General features: G+C 47.5%; 1 protein-coding gene and 1 long non-coding RNA gene across 6 annotated transcripts in view; one reads left to right on the top strand and one right to left on the bottom strand.

Annotated features, from left to right (window-relative positions):
- Window positions 1-19,364, top strand: part of MAPRE2 (microtubule associated protein RP/EB family member 2) — a 137,373-nt gene that overhangs the window by 112,251 nt on the left and 5,758 nt on the right. For all 5 annotated transcript variants that reach the window (XM_015237657.3, XM_006202308.4, XM_072949020.1 and 2 more), the window contains 2 exons: window positions 13,434-13,573; window positions 17,632-17,790. In XM_015237657.3, the coding sequence (XP_015093143.1) occupies window positions 13,434-13,573; window positions 17,632-17,790 (299 nt within the window). The remainder of the gene's footprint in view (window positions 1-13,433; window positions 13,574-17,631; window positions 17,791-19,364) is intronic.
- The window catches only part of LOC107033376 (uncharacterized), a 66,644-nt gene continuing 58,008 nt past the window's right edge, over window positions 10,729-19,364 (bottom strand). Inside the window, exon 3 of the long non-coding RNA XR_012063844.1 lies at window positions 10,729-11,897. This is a non-coding gene — a long non-coding RNA (uncharacterized lncRNA). The remainder of the gene's footprint in view (window positions 11,898-19,364) is intronic.

The raw sequence follows: 19,364 nt of genomic DNA, 5'->3' as shown, positions 1-19,364 counted from the left end.
CGCCATCTTTCTTGTCCCTTCATGGTTTCTCCATCAAGATGAGGCATGCCTGTTTATTCCTACAACTTCCCAGTGTATACCTGCTGGATACTGCTGTCTCACAGTCCCCGGTCACCTAATCACATATTCTGCTACCCATATACCTACTTAAAGAATCAACTGTTAATTCTAAAAGACCATGCAGTGTCAACTCATACAAGGAGAAGATGTATTTTTCTTACCAGTCCCATAATTAGAGAGACTTCTTTTCAGTTAGGTGATAGCCCTTCTCCTTGTTATCTGAACAGTGTATCTTTCACTCAGTCCCTGCCCTGTATCAGCACTGCATGGCCTTGGCCTGTTCATATTAAGAAACCATCCTCTTGCTAAGCTGCACACAAGTTAATTCCTGCTCCCTTAGCTACATTAGCTACATTTAGGCCTGGAGAAAACGGGGGAAAAAGTTTATAAGGGGCCAATTAATTAACTTCTTAGAAGACCCCCCCCCACTCCCTGGAAGGAGAGGGGTATTGGTGGTTTTGTTCCTCCAGTCACACACCTGTTGTGTGAAATATGTAAGATGCACTGCTGAGCTTTGGGATAGTTTTCTCCTCAAAGAATAATCGAAACAGTGTTTCCCTACCTGTAATACTGATAAAACCACAGCATAAAATATGAGCAGTGCTCTGCCTTGCCAGGATGCTGAATGAGTTTGGAAAGAGTTTGGAAATACTGGGCACAGAGTGGAACTGAGAGTCGTGAAGCATTCAGGAGCTTCAGGTAGGAATTTTCTGGCAGTGTCTGTGGAAGAGGACAAGGGCGTCTTCCAAGGAAGAGCCATGCAATTTTCATTTCCATCCCAGTTTGTTTGCTTAATGAGATAGCACCTTAGATAGATGATTTATTCATTCATTTTATAAAGCTTTTCATTATTTTGGCTTTTTGGAATCAAAATATGTCACAGTTTTGTTTTTAAACCAGAATTTTTTTAAGCTTAGTGATGAAAACCTCCAAAATGTTATGGTGCTATGATTGTATATAACTCTTAAAATCTGAATCTAATGTGAATAGAATTTTTAATAAAAATGAAGTTAGGAAAAAGGGAAATATCCAAAATATAGAGAGAGCAGATTATCATATTACGTGAAGTAAGTCAGAGAAAGACAGATATCATGATACCACTTATATGTGGAATCTTAAAAATATATATATAAATGAACTTATTTACAAACCATAAATAGACTCACAGACATAGAAAACAAACTGTGGTTACCAAAGATGAAGGTGGGTAGAGTAGGGATAAATTAGGAGTTTGGGATTAATATATACACACTACTATATATAAAATAGATAAACAACAAGGACCTACTGTATAGCACAGGGACTATATTCAATATCTTATAATAGCCTATAATGGAAAAGAATCTGAAAAAGAATATATATATATATATATATATATATATGTATGTATAATTGAATCACTTTGCTGTACACCTGAAACTAACACAACATTGTAAATCAACTATACTTTGATAAAAATTTAAAAATTGAGTCATCAAATGTAGAGGGAGTCAGCTAAATGCCAGCTATTGTTCTAAACACTTAATCTGCATTAGCTTAATTTGGCTTCACAACAATCCTAAACAGTAGACATTCCGACTGTAGCCCTGTTTTAGAGTTGAGGAAACTGAGGCACAGAGAGGTTCAGTACCTTGTCAGGGTCACACGCTTGAAATAAGGAACCAGGTGATTCCAGAGCCCAGTGCTCTTCAGCCATCATATCATGTTGCTTCTCTCAAGTATCATGGATATGGTCTTGTTTTATGTTCTTATCTCCTGCCCACACTGCACTCAGCCACGGTAAACGCTCACAAACCAAATTCAAATTGCATCGTGAACAGGGGGTATAAAAGGTCCTCCAGGGTTGTAAAGGCTTGAAGCAGAGTACATGCTGTTCTATCTGAATGGCATTTACTTTTTTAAATAGCAATAATTTTTGAAAGTTCAGAAACATCCCCATTCATCCTTGCATCCTTGCTCTTGGGTGAGAGTCATTATATTCTATAAACGTTGACCAACACGGGAAACGTTAAGCCCCTTGTCCCAGGTCTCCTCTCAGCTCCGAAGCAAAAATGTGTATCGAGCCCAGAAAAATGAGCCTTAGATTTGTGGGATTACGGATCTCTGATTTCTGAATCCTTCAATTCAGATAATTCTCTCTGTAGATGTGATAACATGGCCTTTCTTGACCTCTCAGCCTCACAGTAAAGCTTGCCCGGCCTCAAAAGGCAGTGACTTAGCATTTATTTCAGTTTCCATAAGCAGAATAGCACAAATCATGTGTGAGCCCATTTTTCTCTATTATTGGTGCCTTTCTTTGTCCCTTGGTATGTTGGGCAGGAACAGAAGATAGTTTTGACCTGAAGAATTTTCTAGACTCCCTTTGAATTGAGTGAATGGAACTGTTGGCCAGTTGTCTTGTTCTGTCACTGTTTCCCCACTGCGTGACACGTGGACGGTCTTAGTGTTTGCTGAGTTGATTTTAAATTGAATCACCGAGGTGTCCATCTGGATCAAGGAAAATGCAGTATGTAAGTCAGCACACGGCTGTTCTGGACGTTTTCTTCAGTCACGTCTGTCACTTGAGAAACCCCTTGCGCTGTAGCTTAGAAAATAGCATAGTGCTTGGAACTTTCTGGAATTTTTTTTCCCAAGTATTTTCAGTCCACAATTGGTTGAATCCATGGATGCAGAATGTGAAGAGCTCACTGTACTTAACATGGGTATTCCTAAATAAAGAACATAATTCAAAACGCCTTTAAAAAAAATAGCACAGCGCATTACACAGTAGCTCAGAGAACACTTCTTAAACCACGGTTCCTGCCTGTTGGATTCCTTGCCCTTCCCGTGAAGGCTTTACTTGAATTCTCATTCATTCAGTCTTTCAACAAATACTTGTTAAGGCACTGTAAGAGGTTCTGGAGATACACCGTGATCCAGGGGAGTTACAGCCTGGTGGGGAAACCTGGCACTACATAGACAGTAAGGTTAAAATCGGGTGAGTGCAGTCAGGGCGTGTAGGAAGATCACTTGAGCTGGCCTGTGTGTTCTAGAAGGGCTTCTTGGAAAAGGGGAGGTTGGACTAAGATTTTAATGAATAAGTAGAAGGTAGCCAGGTGAAGTGTCTGGAAGAGGGTTTTGCAGGTGGAAAGAACAGGATGTTGAAGTCAAGGGAGACGGTGCTCTGCTCACTGAAGTGCGTGTTGTTCTGTGCGGACGTCGAGATGTGAGGTGCACAAGCGAGCCAGGGCCCTTGTTTCATGGGTTAAGAATGGTGGTATTCGTGTTCTGTTGCTGCAAGACAGCTCCTACAAACTTAGCAGCCTAAAGCAACACACGTGTATTGTGTCACAGCTTCTAAAGTCCAGGCACAGTTTAGCCGTGTTATCTGGTTTAGCGTCTCACCAGGCTGCAGTCCGGGTATGTGCTGGGGCTGTGGTCTAATCAGAGGCTCAACTGGGGAAAACTCCCTTGTGTTGTTGGCAGCTTCCTCCAGGCTGCAGGACTGAGGCTCTCAGTTCCCAGAGGCCACCTGCAGTTTCTTGCCAAGTGGGTTTCTCCAACATGGGGGCTTGCGATGGCAGTTTACTTCTTCAAGGCCAGTAGGGGGAGTCTCTCTAGTGTGTCCACCAGCAAAATGAATCATATGTAGAGCCCCATGGGATTCTATATCATGGGCGTGACATCCCATCACCTTCACTCTTGGTTAGAAGCAAATCACAGATCCCATCCACCCTCTAGGGGAGAGGACCACACACGGGTGGGAACACCAGGAGGTGAAGATCAAATTAAGTTCTATACTCACAGAGGCTTACACTTTATTATGGGGACTTTGGAGAGTCACTGAAAGGTTCCAGGTACAACAGATAAGAAGCTGTTGCCGCCAACCATGTAGGAGAGGAGGGTGGCCTGAACAAAGGTCATGGCCACGTGGGTTATAGAGACTTTCAGGAGGTTTAATCAACAAAACGTGATGGTGATGGGATATGAGACATAACGGAGAGGGGAAGCCAAGGATAAATGATGCACAAGTCTCTGGCTTGGTCATTGGTTGGTGGAAGAAGGAAACCTAGAGTGGGAGCCCCCTGGAGTAAGGAAAGTGGGTGACTCCAGTGGGGCTCGGCTCTGGTTCTCACCTCCCTGAGCTCCAGCTGCTCCGTGGCCTCAGACGATGTCTCCCTTTGCAGGGGGGTCTGGGTAAGATGGTGTTAATGGAGCACAGCAGACTTCCCACCACCGGAACGATGACCTGAGACACTTGGTCTTGCCAGGGGAGTCAGTAGGACCCTGACTGAACATCGTGAAGGAATTAAGTAGTTATATTCCCCCAAAATAGCCGTCTTAGTTTGTAAGCTTTTTGCCTAAAGGACCGCTGTGTGCCAGGGGTGCGTGACAGCCTGATGCTGTTGTCATGGTGATGCCTGTGTGTCTTCATTCTCAGTGGGCTGGCTCTGTTTTGGGGGCTCTTTCAACCACCAGCTTTCCTTCTTGCTGCAGTAAACAGGCAAAAGGAGTGTTTCCCTAAATTATTGTTGGGGTTCTGTTGTGCACTGTTTTCATGGGAGTGAGGGAGCCCTCACCATTTCTAGAGAGAAATCAGTCTGAGAACAATTTGAAAACAAGAATTTGAACTAAGAGAGTGATGGGTTGGCACCGAATGCGTTTCTGAGCACACTTAATTTCCTACCGGGATGTGGAAGGCGTGAAAAGTCCGCTTATTGAAAGAAATATATACCACATTCAAATCACTCCTGGAAAGTTGGAATTTTTAATATTTGAGCCATTTCAAGATGAAGAGTTCTTTCTGGCATTTTTTTTTCCCCTATGAAAAATTCTCTGAAACTAGAGTGACTCAAGCAGCGCCTGGAAAATACTGGAGAATCACATGATGGCTAAAAATAAGCACATCTTCTCCAGCAGGGACAGTAACCGGGGCAGAAGTAACTCGGTTCGTGAATGCTCGCGTTGGCCGTGCGCACTGGAGGCAGGCCCACTGGCCCATCTCGGCTGTGTGACCGCTGGTCAGGGACGGCGCTGTGGCTCTGGGCCCTGGCCTTCGGCGCTGCTCCCTGGCGGGCTCTCCCCGGACGGAGCCAGCCATCACCCTGTGATGACCCTGAGCAGTGGGCTGGGAGGGACCCCGCTGACTCACAGCGCTTGTCACTGCCTGCTTCTCCTTCCGCCCGCCCCTTGGAAGCAACAGCAGATGCAGTTGATCCCACAACGTCTTCTAGTTGCTGTTAATGAGGCCAAACCTAAGTTGTGATAAAGGGCCGGACATTTGATGCCTTCAACTGGCCGATCTGCATCTGCACCGCCCCTCCGCCCCTCCTGCAGTCTGTTCTCCACGCAGCAGGCAGAGTGAGCCTCCTAAAATCAAAATCAGATCACGTCACTGTCACTCCTCTGTTCAAGACCGCGCTGTGGCTGCCCTTTGCCCTCAGTGAAGGCCGACCCCCTGGCAGTCGCCTGCGAGGTCCTTCGTGACCTGCCCCCTCCGGTACCGCTCAGACCTCCTCCCCTCCTGCAGCGCCTGGGCTCCCCTTGGCCCAGCACCTGGCCTGGCTGCTGTGCAGGTAGGGCAGGGCCTTTGCACCTGCGCTGGGCCTCTCCTCTGCCTGGAGTGTTCTGCTCCTGGCTGTCTGCAAGGCCAGCTTCACCTCTCTCAAGTCTTTGCTCAAATCTGGCTATCCCTAAGAGGCTTGGAAGAAGTCAGGGTGACTCCTGCAACTGGCACGTCCCTTGCAGGGATCCCAGAAGGTGCAACTGTGGAGCTGTGACAAGATGCCGGCTTCTGTGAGGAGGGAGCCCCACCCGTGCCTGACGTGGATCTCGGCCACTTGCGTCCTTGCTGGGCTGCTGCGGGACTGCCACCAAGGGCACTGGATGTTTTTGAACCCAGTCCTTCTGGGTGGACTCGTGAAAGTCCGATGGGTCTGAGCCAGGGGTTGAGACTGGAGAGGATCATGATGGATGCTCGGGCCTTCCCTTTCTTTCAAACTGCCAGTCACCCGCCGCTCCCCGGCACTCCTTCCCCCAGCCCTGCTCTCTGTCTCTCTCTCCCATAGCACGCACTTTCTAGTTCATTGTGTCACTTGCTAATTTATTAACGTTACCGTTTATCTGATTTCAGTTAAACATAAATGCCACAAAGAGCGGCATCTTTTGTGTTTCATTCATTGTTTTATCCCAACTGCCTGCAGCTTGCCAGGTTCACAGTAGGGGTTCAGTAAATATTCACTGCAGGAGTGTGTGAATCAGGGTAATTTCAGAAGGCGCAAGGAGACTTGAGCTACAGTAGGCTGGTTTTCAAGACAGCGCAAGGAATGGAGGGCCCGATGCCTGGGAGCCCACTGGTGGGTTATGGGGTTAACCCAGTTTTGAAGATTTTCTTTAAATAAATGAGTCTCAATTTATTATTATTTCAGCAGTTTGGTTTCTGTTTCGCTAGTGCCTACAAATGGGAGACCTGTGTGCTCCCTCATCGTTAGCTGACTCAGACCTCGTTTGCTGAGTGATCAGAGTGTACACTTACGTATGGTGTGCCAGGCTCTTGTGTAGGAACCTTCCATGTATTAACTCGTGCATCCTTCCCAGCCCTGCAGCAGGCACTGCTGCTGTGCATGTAGGACATGGAGACACCCAGGTGCAGAGGAAATCCCCCTACTCAGCAGGAGCAGAGCCAGGGTTCCTGCGCAGGCTGCCTGCTGGCAGGGCCCCGCTGCGAGCCACTGCCTCCCTGGGAAGATAAAGGACACCCAGTTTCATCCCGGCTCTTCATTCCCACAAGATGAATGTGGATCCTGCTGGGCGGTGTGGAGCCCCACCCCAAGCTGCTCAAAAGAGGAGCCGCCCACTTTATAAGTGGGCACTGAAGCAGCAAAAAGAAAGAGCCTGATTTTGCCACTGGCTGCACTGGTGGGACAGAAGCCATAAGGGCTCCGAACTACTAATTTGGGATTAAAGGACCAACCTCTTCATGATCTCACGAATCAGGGCATCCCAGAACCCCTGTTAGAGCTCCATTTGGACAGAATGCTGGTCGCTGAGGTGCTCTGTTTTGCCCTCAGGGCAGAGCAGATTACAGAATCTACAAAGGGGAGGTACGGAGGCATTTTTGAAGGAAAGTGTTAGACCTTGAATTTGCAGTGATCATCAGTCGTGTAGAAGCCGTGAGTCATCCCTCTTGTGTGACAGCTCTGCTGTCTGCTTAGTCACTTAGGAAACCCTCTTCCTGCGGGAATTCTCTCTTTTCAGCAGTCTAGCCCCAGCAGTGGCCTAATTTACTTATTTATTTTAACCAAGTTCATTATCTCAGTTAAAAAATAAAATCTCTTTGCCAAAGCAGAGGGGATAAGGAAGTGATGTCAGGTCCATCCACAAATGATTTATCAGTGGAGGTACAAGGTAGCTTCTGCCAGGTTTCAGCTCTTTTGTGGAGTTTGGTTTCATTTTTATTGAGATATAACTGACATGTTAGTTTCAGGTGTCCAACATAATGGTTCGATGTTTGTATATATTGTGAAATGATCATTACAAGTCTAGTTAACATCCATCCCCACACCTAGTTACAAGTTTTTTTTCTTGTGATGAGAACGTTCAAACTCTACTCTTTCTCTTTTTTTTTTATTTGTTTTTTATTGAAGTATAGTTGACTTACAGTATAAGATTCAGGTGTACAGCAAAGCAATTCAGTTATACATGTCTATGCATTTTTTTCAGATTCTTTTCCATTATATGTTATTAGAAGAAATTGAATATAGTTCCCTGTGCTGTACAGTAGGTCCTTGTTGTTTATCTACTTTATATACAGTAGTGCGTGTCTGTTAATCCCAAACTCCTAACTCAAATTGGCAATACAATATTATTAACTATAGTCACTATGCTGTACATTACATCCCCGGGACTTCTTTGTAACTGGAAGCCTGTACCTGTTGGCCCCCTTCATCCATTTCATATACACCCCCCCAGCCCCCGTGGGGTTTTTAATTGAGTGAGAAGGACGGTGGGGGGCGGGGGCGGTAGTGGAAGGAACATGCTCTCAAAGTAGGGAGGAAGATGGGGATGACCAGAGTGTGGCTGCTTCCTGAGTGTGTGTGTGTGTGTGTGTGTGTGTGTGTGTGTGTGTGTTTAATGTCTCTGTGGTTCTTGTCAACAGTATTAATGTTATATTTTTAGCTCCTCTGTTTATGATTTTGGCAGGAAGAATACAGCAGATTATGGGAGAAGAATTTCTAAATTCCATCAGAGCCCCAACCATGAAGTTTATAAAGCCAAGTATAAAAAAGGATAAAGTGTCTTTATTTGCTTCATTGTTATGAATTCATTGGGCCTCATAGGCCCAAAATGTTGTAGCATTTTTCCATAAGCGTTAAGCAACCTACTCATTATTGACATTAGACAAAGCAATGCTCTGGCTTCACTAAGGCAGTGAATCAGGCCACTCTTTGTTTTTTACAACTGTGGTTTAAAATGTCTTAGAATCATATTTATACTCCAAATCCTAAAGGCATTAATTAAGACACAACAGCTCAAAGGCTAGCATTGTAAATCATGTCCATATCCAATGGGTAAAGTCAGAGAATTACAGGGACTTGTACACAATTTATGTGTTTTCCTCTGCTTCTGAAACTCCTTTTATTTTGAAAGGGGAAATTAGGGAGAGAGAGAGACGCTTGAGGGAAAAATGATTCCTGTAAAACAGGGCTACCCCTAATTATGTTTTCAGGACATCATCAAGTGCAGCTTGAGAAAAAAACTGAAATATTTGATAGCTGTGTGAAAAATATCTGTATCTGTATTACAGCCAGAGTAGCTGTGCTCTCTTAAAAGCCATTATGTGAATGTTTTTCATGGAAGTATCATCGAGCAGAGAGGTTTGGGAAGGCATGGAAGTGAAATCACCAGTGGATTTGGGGGCAGCTATTGAGAACCCCAGTGTTTAAAGCCAAGATTAGAAGCTATCAAGGACATTATTGGTCACTTGACAAAATTGGCATAAGAATGTTAGCTTACGTGAAAGTATACTGGTGTTAAGTTTGCTGACGCTGATAATAGTACAATTTTCTGATAATATCCATATTATAGCAGCCCAGGTGAATGAAAAAAGGATACCAGGCACCCCAGAAGCTGGGCAGACCTTAGGGTGTGGTTTTTTGAAAGAAGGTAGCAAGACTTTTTAAATAAATACACAAAACCCTAGTTCTTAACTATCTAATGAATGTGATATAATGTAAAATATTGTCTACTGTTATTTATTCTAAAAAGCTAAACCATGAAGGAAATCATTTACTATAGTGAACAAAACGTTACATTTTCATCTTTATACATTTTAGCATTTTAGGATTCAGTATTTCTCAGTGTGTGCGAATCGCGTGAGAGCCGTAAGGGGTAAATTACTTCCATCTCAAATTGCAGCTTCTGAGGCTGTAAAGAGCTCAGTTTACATTCTTTTGAAAATGAGCTTTAATTGTGTGGCTTTTTTAAAACTTCTAAGCTCTAAAGATACTAAGATCTTCCCTGTTCTTTCATTTCTTCGCATTTATTCATTAGAAGGTAAAATGTGCAGTTGACTGGTGCTGACCGCTCATGTCCTCATCTGTCAGAGATTTATTTCTCTTTTATCAGTCCCTTTCCAAACAGCTTAATCAGAATTTCAAAACCCTACTGATTTTAAATATCACATACTAATTACTTAATTGATCTATTAAATTTTTCAGATTTGTTTTTCATTCTTTGTCCAGCCTGTGAGTGACTGGTGGGGTGGGATGGGGGTGTGTAGAAGCTTTTCTTCATCCTCCATGTGGCGAGTACAGGGGATGAAGCGTGGACCAAACCCCTACTTCTCCACCATCCCTGCCCCGCCCAGCAGAGGATGCCGGGTCTGATCCTCCGTGCCTTCATCCCTCTCATCTCCAAGAGACCCCAGGCTGCGTGCACGTGTGCCGGCATGAGAGACCTGGGGCTCTGTGCCCCGACTGACCTTTACAGCGTCCGTGAAACGCAGATTTAACTCGGAGACCCTGTGAAGTTGGACCCCGTCAGAAGCAGGGGATGTGTTTCTGCAGGAAAAAGCTGGAACTGGGACAGCATCAGTAACCACAGTGGCTCTGGCCTCTCCGCCTTGGGCCACCCAGCCGGCTTCCCCTGCTTTTTTTAGTTTTTCTTCCCTGATAACTTGGTCTTACGTGGGGCTTGGGCTTGCCCTGACCCCTTCTACTTTACCTTCACGTCAGACATTTCAGTTTTTTTCCCAAGCTGCATTTGATGATGTCTTGAAAATAGAATCAGTGAACCTTGTTTTACAGGCAGTCAGCTTCTGTTCCTCCTGTGTTTTTCTTTTAAACTTTACACAAGACTGGATAAGGCAGAGTACAAGAGCACAGCTGTGTCTGTCGGACCCAGCTCCGTTCTGCGACCAGCCACCTCATAGTTGTCAGCCTGTTTAGGGGGTGCTGCCTGGGGTGGGGAGTCACTTGCTCTCTAGGGAGGCCCCTTCTGCAGGGCTGTTTCCTTCAGAAGAGGCACGGACGTGACGGTGACCGTGACCGTGGCAGAGGCTTGACAGCCCAGCACAAACCACCCTGCTCCTCACTATTCAGAGTTAACCGTTCACTGACTGAATTTACCCACTTGAATTATTGTCTTGATGCTGTCTATAAAGGGCCTAAGTAACAATGGGAGGTGAACCTGAAACCAAGTAAGAGATCTCTTTCCGGGAGGCTGGTGGGTTTGGTTCGGTTTCCTTCAGATACTGCTGGTTCTTGCTGTTAGCATCAGCTCCTCGAGCTTTCCCTGGGATCTTTACCCTAGAAAGATGCCTCTCCTAGGAGTTCTCTCCTGAGTTATAAAACCTTACTGTTGAGTGTCTCCTCTGGATCAGGCATTGTGATTGGCCTTGGGAACATAAAATGGCAAACAAATCAGATGCAGCTCCTGCCTCGTCAGAGTTTAAATCTTAAGGGAGAAGTCGGCACTAAATAAATAACTGTGCCAATCCAATGGATGGGTGCTGTGAGGAAGGCGCTTGGGTGCTTTGGCCTCCCTGAGCAGCCACGTTTAAGCTGAGACCTGAAGGATGTTAGACGTAGTCACTCAGAGGAGGAGAGGAGGCGTTTCCGGCAGAGAGAATACAGCCCAGATTGCACTCCCTGGTCATGTAGTCTGGAACACTGCCGTGTTCCTCAGTGCTGAGTGTGGCCATGGCCGGGCTTTTTATATATATGTGTGTGTGTGTGTATTTACACATTCATTTGCTTTATTTTTTCAATTTCATACATAACAGTATTTGTCTTCCGTCTGTGGGCATTCTTTTTTTTTTCATTTTCTTTTTTTTTTTTAACATTTTTTATTGATTTATAATCATTTTACAATGTTGTGTCAAATTCCAGTGTAGAGCACAATTTTTCAGTTATACATGAACATGCATATATTCATTGTCACATTTTTTTCTCTGTGAGCTGCCATATGTGGGCATTCTTAAATGACTCACTCCCACGATCGTGAGCTCCTGCAGAGCAGGGACGTCCAGGTCGAGGCTCCTACTCAGTAAATAAGAGGAGCTGGTCCTAGACAGTCTTTGAGCCGCTTTCTGTTAGACTTTGTTTATATTAACATGGGACATATTGCTCACGCAAAGGTCTGAAGTCACTTGAGTTTTCAAAAGCTGCTTCCCCAAGGAGGCCAGGTGCCATGGTGGCCGCCGTGGGGAAGGCTCTTTGCCAGGTCAGCACGTCCTCGCCCGGCCTCCCCTGCACATCTCCATGTTGTGCTCTTCACCCTGTTGGGCTCGTCCTGGAGTCAGAGGGCCCGGCCAGCGGGGCACGGACGCAGTGTCCACGAGGGGTTTGTCCGGGCTTCTGCAGAGATGAGGGATCCTGATCAACTGTAAGCTTGGAAATAAACTGTAAAAGCAGAAACCCTGTAACCAGGTTTTATTTGTTCATGGGTTTATTGAAACATTTGTTCCTTCACCAGTTACACGTTCAGCCAAGTCGTGTGCTGAGCGCTGAGGTCACACAGCTGAGTGTGACGAGGCCTCTGCCCTCCAGGAGCCTGCTAGAGGGGTGGGGCAGGGGGGGGGGTTGTAGAGGACCGGGCCAGTGGGAGCACCTGCACCAGATGGAGCTGTTCAGAGCACGAGTGCCTGGGCCCCAGAAATGCCCCTGAATGTCTAAATGCATGAAGTGTGTAAACTTCATTGCATGGGCCTTGTGGCTTCTGTTCTGGCTGCAGAGGCCGTTCCCTATGTCTGTATCAAGCTCTAGAGAGAGAGCCCGTCCCGAGCTGAGCTCCAGGCAGGTGAGTTCATATCCGACATCAGTGTTTGTTTGTTTTTGCCGATTTCTAGCGTTATTAGGGATGCTGTTGAATAACTTGGTTAAATCCCCAGACTTCCCTGTTGTGAAAGCGTATCTCTTTCCCTTTATAAGTGATTTATAGGGTAGTATCCTGATACGTGTGAATATCTTTTTCCTCAAGAACCTCTCAGTGTTTTAGTCAATGGATGAACTTTCCTGAATCAGTTACGTGTGTTGCAACAGTGTGACTTTTCTAGTTGTAGCATTTCTTGGGCATTTACTAGCTGTCAGTGTTCCGTAAAGATTTTTAGATCCTGCCTCTCCCCTGCCCATCATCATGAACTAGCTTTGCATTTATTCAGTGCCTTGTAATGCATTACAGCCGTTAGTCTTTATGCTATGCAACCAGTCCAAGTGTGGCCGGTTGGGAGCCCCTTCAGGCTGGCCTCTGTGTCCTTTGACATGAATCCTTGAGCACATTCTCCCAGGCCCACCCTGTCCTTTCCCTGCCCCACCCCTGCGATCAGCCAGATCTCAAGAAGCCCTTTTATTGCAGAATAACATTGAGAAACTAGGACTTGGGCACCAGGAGTGCCTGTTGTTACAGAGATGTCACGGCTCCTAGACTCTTTCAGTGGCTAAAACTAGGAAATGCATTAAAAGAGAGGGAAAAAAAGACATTTGTATTGGTACTTCTCCTGAAGTGTTAGTCTGTTATAACGTCTAGGTTAGAAATTCAATTACGGTGATGCTCTGAGCTCATCATAGAACCTTAACTCTTAAAGAAAACTTAAAATCCCTTTGTATCTGTTACTCTCATCTCTCCAGAGGGAGAAAGGACAACTGCATTAATCTCATGTTACTTGAGGGGGGAAAAACCGTGCTCAGAAAGTTCAGTAAGTCGTCCAAGATGATGCTATCGTTTTGTTGAGCGCAGTCTTTCTAAGTGTATTTGTGGTACTTCTGTGATGGGAGGGGGTTGCTGGCAGTATCTCTTCTGTGTTTTAGTAAATTCCTTTTCTCTATCATTTGCTATATACCTAAAAAGTGCTTTTAACGTTGCCAATCTTCATGATTTATTCTGGTTGCTTTCAGGTGCAGCCAGATCCAGTCCAGCATCTAAACCAGGATCCACACCTTCTCGTCCCTCATCAGCCAAAAGGGCTTCGTCCAGCAGCTCAGCATCCAAATCTGATAAAGATTTAGAAACGCAGGTCATACAGCTTAACGAACAGGTAACCGGTCCTCCTGACCCTGTCTCGGGGAGCAGTGACAGGTGTAAGGGGTGAGACGAGCAGGGCCTGGGATGGGGAGGGGACGGGATGGAACCAGTGGTTTCAGGCAAGTAAAAATGAAAGGGACCATTGGGGCAGATAAAATCAGGGGCCTATTATGAGTAAAAGATGTTAAGTCACCAATCTCAACGTTGCACATAAAGACAGGACAGATGACTTAGCCTCAGGTAAATGCAGGTGTGCAGGCCACCCCGCCCTGCCACCTCAGTGCCTAGCAGGAGCTCCAGGCTAGACCATGGCCATCTGCCCACTTCTAGCCAGTCTAGATGGTGCTTAAGGCATTAGGGGCTGTCTCCCTCCTTCCTTCCTTTCTTTCAGCAACTCTTGGTTAAGCCTGTCCTATGTGACAGACACTATGTTTGATGCTAATAATATAATGGCAGCAATATAGTGGCACCTTCCCTTCCCTGAAAGAACTTCCAGACGGCAGTCACACAGCATAGGCTGTTACACAAGCCAAAAAACCAACACTTCCCGCCAGAGCACTGAACACAGTGATGGGGGATCAGAAAGGCCACACTCATAGAGAACTTTCCTTTTTATCTAGTATCCTTAGCATTACAGTAAATCTAGCTCTACTGCCTTTGCAGTTTTCAGTGTGAAAGCTTGGGTACGGTTTCTAACTAACAGCAGCGAATTTTGCCTAAGATTATACAGAGTTTAGAAGTAATAAGAAGCTGCCCCTCCTCCCCCTGAGTTGGGAGGAGAGTTTTACCCCGGCCCCTCCCACCCCAGGAGGGCAGCCTTTACATTCCAGGTCCTCAGGCTGTTCCCAGCCACTCACCCAGCCAATCCCAGTGATTAATCTGATTCTTGATGAGCCAGCAAGAGTCTGGGAACAGTTTTTGAGATAATTGTATATTTGCAAACAAGAATCTGGTCTGAAAGCAAGCAGTTGCTTAACTGGGGTGTTTCTTTACAACCTGGAACGCTTTCACGAAAAAAGTAAAACCGTAAGTCATCCGGTGGGTAGGACTTTGATTTAGAAACTGTGGACTGCTCTCATTCCCTGCCGGTTCTCTGCTGGAGCCCTTATACAATTTCCAGTAGTAAGTTCTTCTAAGGAAAACGGCAGTTAGGACAGCTGTGATCAGCCTTGGGCCACACGCCTGAGGCTCCCAGCAAGTCAGGGTGGACCTAACGTGCCTCAGGCGTGGGTCCAGGATACTTTGGATTTATAAACCTTTTTTCCTTAGGAACTCAAATTCTTTGGATATCTTTATTATCTCATATTTCTTCATCTTCATCTGCCCCTACCACGCCCAGGTTCCCCACCCACCAACCCAAAGTAGAACCACGTGGGAACCTTGAGACCCTTCCTGCCCCGCCCTCCCTTACAGCCTTGCCCACCAGCCCCACCTCCTCTCCTTGGGGCTCTAGGCTCCCATTAGCTCTTGAGTCACACATACAGCCATCCATCCCCTCAGGACCCAGCCCTCTGTGATGCTTCAGCTAAATTGTCCTACCGTCCAGAACGGCACTCTGGAGAAGACTGAAAAGACAGAAGTACATTCCAATGGTCTTCCTCCTTCTGGTTGTAATTCCTTCATTATTTCAACAGCCTCACTCTCCCGGCCGCCCCTGACACATTCACATGGGGGAGGGGGCCTGCACCTCCCTGTGTCCCAGAGGGAAGGTGACGTTAGTACTTCCTCCCTTCTGTCCCTGAAGCCTGCAGGCGCCCCTCTGAAGCTGGTGGGTAGCCACACGGGCACCACTGTATCGGAACTGAGGACACGAGGACAAGGGTGGGCTGAGTGAAAATGCCCGGGTCCCCGAGAGTGAATTACAGCCGTAATAGAGAAAGTGACAAGCGCCGTAAACGTAAAGAATTCTCATTCACTTGGCCTCATGCCTTTCCTCGGGCAGGCTCCCCTGACGTGCTATGAAAGCACCACTGTGCTAGACAGTTTCAATGACAGAAATTAATCAAAAGACACAGGGGAGGAAAAGACATGACTGAAACAGTTAGGAACAGTTTCTGGGGAGTGGGTCAGCAAGCAGGCGGGGTGGTCACTGCTGCGATCAGGGGCCACGGGGTTGGGAGGTGGAGACTGGGCCGTGGTTAGCCCCCGCGGACAGTCTGTGGATCAGACTGGAAGGCTGCAGTGTGTGGACAGCTGAGCAGTGGGGAATTGGGAGAAGACAACTTGCCCTTGACTTTTCTCAAGGGTCCGCCCTCCGTCTCCCCTCCTGCGCTTAGGCTCTTACTGTGACCTGTGAAAGACCCGGAGGCATCGGAGTGGGACTGTGAGAAAGGAATCCCATTTGCCAAATGATCTTTCATCATATGATTTAGCTCCTGTTGGTTTTTACTGGGGAATGTTATAGCTGCGTGTCTATTACCTGACACGTCTAGGACAGCAGCCCAAACTGACTGGGGCTGGGTATTTCTACAGACCCTCAGCTCTTCGTTCAGCGTAAGGACCACAGCACTGCAGAGGCAGACACACCTGGCTTCCGTGGGTCAGAGCACCTAGAGACCCTTCTTGCCTGATACGGGGGAGCCGGCAGACACCAGACACTTGAACTGCCATGGACTCATCTGCTGTCACCAGTGCAGGCTTGAGATGGGTTCTGTGGTCAAGTCTAGGGAGGGGGCTCTAGAATAAAGGGAGTTTTCTTTTCTCTGGATTTCAAGCTACTATTCGCCTTCAGTTTTTACAAATATCGAGGCCATAGTATGTATTATCAGAAGTAATAGTTAAAAGTTAGCAACTGATCCTCCTTTGCTTTGTAAGCAGTTATGTGAGGGCATCACTGAGGTTAACTCTGAGGAAGAGCCTTATCCTTGAGTCTCACCAGATGGATACACGTTTGCTAGGTGCACAAGGAGATGGACACTGTGTGTGCTCAGTACATGTTTGAATGAACCAGTAATGCCAGACAAATAACATGTGGAAAGGCCCCAAGTTACTGGAAAGAGAGAGAAGGAAATTTTCTATTCCAAATGTAATTTCTAAAAATTCTGTTAAGGGTGATTTTTAGTATACTGAAAGAGATTTCACCTCAGGAGGTCATGAAAGACTTAATTTACCTCCAAAAGATACTCTCTGCATAATATAAATGCTCAAAGGGTTAAAAAAAAAAAAACTCAAGGTGTTCTCGGACAGCAGGAAGAGGGGATGGTTTGGGCCTGTGTGCTGCTGCCGTGCCAGTGGGAGCGTGGCAGTCTGGGATCTGAGACCAGATCTGTCCACACGCCTTTCGGTGTTCTTTCGGCCCAGGTGATGGCTCTGTCCGACTCAGCCTCACCCGTCCCTCCCGTCCCTTCACAAGCACCAGCTGTGTAACCACCATGAGATGCTGCACCGCCCCGGGAGGGCCCTGAACCAGCATCAAGGGAGAAGAAAGGGAGTGAGGGCTGTGTGGTGAGGGGCTGGAGCTCCCACATCTCCCCACCTTTCCTGTGATGTACTCGAAGCCAGAACCAGAGGCGTTAATGTGGATCCACTCAGCTGGCTTTTAGTCTTGCCCAGTTTTCCCTGTGCAGCCACGACCCAGTCTCTGAGTAGAAGCATTTGTCTGGTTTGGCTCAGGGACATCTACAAAGGGGTCCAGACCTGAGGGCAGCTTCATGCAAGTGACATGAAGAAAGGAGGGTCCTCACAGCGCAGCTAAGGGAACCACGGTGCCAGCCTCTCCCCACCCCGCTCCCCCTTCTCATCTCCCCGCCCTGCAGGGGACGAACAAGTTAGGAGAAGATGTGCCCCGGCCCACGTGAGCGGACTCGGAGCCTGGGTGGAACGACCCCTGAGCCTCTGTTACAAACACTCAGCTGCTGGGGGGGGACTTGGGTGCTGCTGACGGTGGACATCTGGCCCAGGCTCCAGCGCCAGCAGCAGCAGCAGCAGCCTGTGTTTCTCCCCAGACTTGCACATCGGTTCTTTTCACGTTTCTGTCTTTCTATTTCGGGTCTTTCTGCACAGGCACAGTTGGTCACTTACTTCTTATGCTGTATTTTTGAGGTTTTCTCTCGCACCTTTGCTCCCCTACAGGTACATTCATTAAAACTTGCCCTTGAAGGCGTGGAAAAGGAAAGGGATTTCTACTTCGGGAAGTTGAGAGAGATTGAGCTACTCTGCCAGGAGCACGGGCAGGAGAACGATGACCTCGTGCAGCGACTAATGGAAGTCCTCTACGCTTCGGAAGAGCACGTAAGTGTGAGCAGAGCCCTCGGCTCTTAGGTTCTAAAGTGATGCTCTTGGTCAACGCGCGGTGAGGCCGTGCCCTCGGATACCGCCCTGGGACCTGAGTGAGAAGTACAGCTCGGCCAGTGCCTCTGATGTTCCCGGAGGAACGAACATCATTATCCGCGTGGTCCACCGGCCCATGCTTATGGGACTTGCATCCATAAATCTGGGAAGAGATGGGTGGGTGACTTTGGGGGGGGGGTAGTGGGGGTGGAATTGGGGGACTTTGAGAAAAACAGGTGTACACAGCCAGCTCTCCAGTGGTTTGCACCTCCCTGAGCAGTAAGAACATGTGTAAGGATTCTGGTTTCTTCGTGCAAGATCAGACGGTGGTTAAAGGAGAAATGATCCTAGATGCTTTGCTCAGCCCCGTAAGTCCCACAACTGTCTGTTTTTACTTCATAGCTGGTTGTCTTGGTTACTCAGCACCAGCAGAGCCTCACTGTGGGACAGCCTTTTGTTGAAAAATACTTCTCGAAGGCCTCCTCGGTGGGGCTGCCCTGCCCACCGGGGTTGCTACCCAGGTGTGACCAGGCGTGAGTGTGCCGAAGGGGGGGACCCAGGAGGTGGCTCCGTCCGGGGAGTGGCTGAGGAACAAGGCTCAAGAAGCAAGGGAGGGGGGAGGGGCAGGATAAATGGCAGAGGCGAGGCAGGTCACCCCGGGTCCCCAGACACAGAGGGAGGGCCTGACCGGGCTTCACCCGCCAGAGGACCGCGCCGTGGAAGGTCAGGGAGCACGGGCCAGGCTGCAGGCGGCTCTCCTGCCCGGTGGAGGCTGCTGCAAGGGTGTGGTCTGTGTGACTGGGAGGCCTGCGGGGCATCTAAGGGCTCTGTGGTTGAGCTGCATGTGTGCTGGTATTTCCACTGAATGTAACAGGCCTTGAGCAAGTTGGCTTTGCCTCCTTTTCCCACTGAATACTGGGCAGATGTTTACTCCACGTAAGATTAAAATCCTAGCTCTGAAATCTTCTGAAACTGTCTGGAGTTTGGGGACTCTCCACCACCTTTTTCATTTGCCCTGGATACATACATAATTTTAAATCCTCTTTCTTGGTTAGCTCAGGCTGTAGATCTTGAAGCCCTGGGAATCCGCCTGGTCAGGTTCTAGAGATGGTCCCAAATACCACTCTCAATATTTTCAGATCAGATGGAAGAAATCAAAGGTTGGTTTGTGGTGTATCTGCACCACCTGAAGTGGCATTTATATGACACTCTGTACGTAGAGAGTGCTTTGTTGTCTTTCACGTGCGACGTGAATCATGGTTCTTCTCTTTGCGAGCCTGTCTGATGAAGGCTAAGTCCGCTGAGGTCGGCGCAGCGCCGTGAACCCGAGTGCACAGGGCTGGGTCCTGTCCAGGACCCGCCCACTCCCGGGAGCAAGGAGGCTTGCAGGACGGACTCTTCCCAGCCCTGCGCTGCCAATGGGAGGAAAAGCCTTCTGATTCTAACCTCAAGCCGGGTCTTGTCCCAGGAAGGGAGTCCTTGTGTGGGAGCACCGTCAGGTGGACTCCAAGTTAAGAGTTGGCAGGGCCACTGAA

Source organism: Vicugna pacos, chromosome 24, assembly GCF_048564905.1.
Source record: "Vicugna pacos chromosome 24, VicPac4, whole genome shotgun sequence".
Lineage (NCBI taxonomy): Eukaryota > Metazoa > Chordata > Mammalia > Artiodactyla > Camelidae > Vicugna > Vicugna pacos.
The sequence above is the reverse complement of the archived record's forward strand: the minus strand, read 5'-3'. Positions and strand labels throughout refer to the sequence as shown.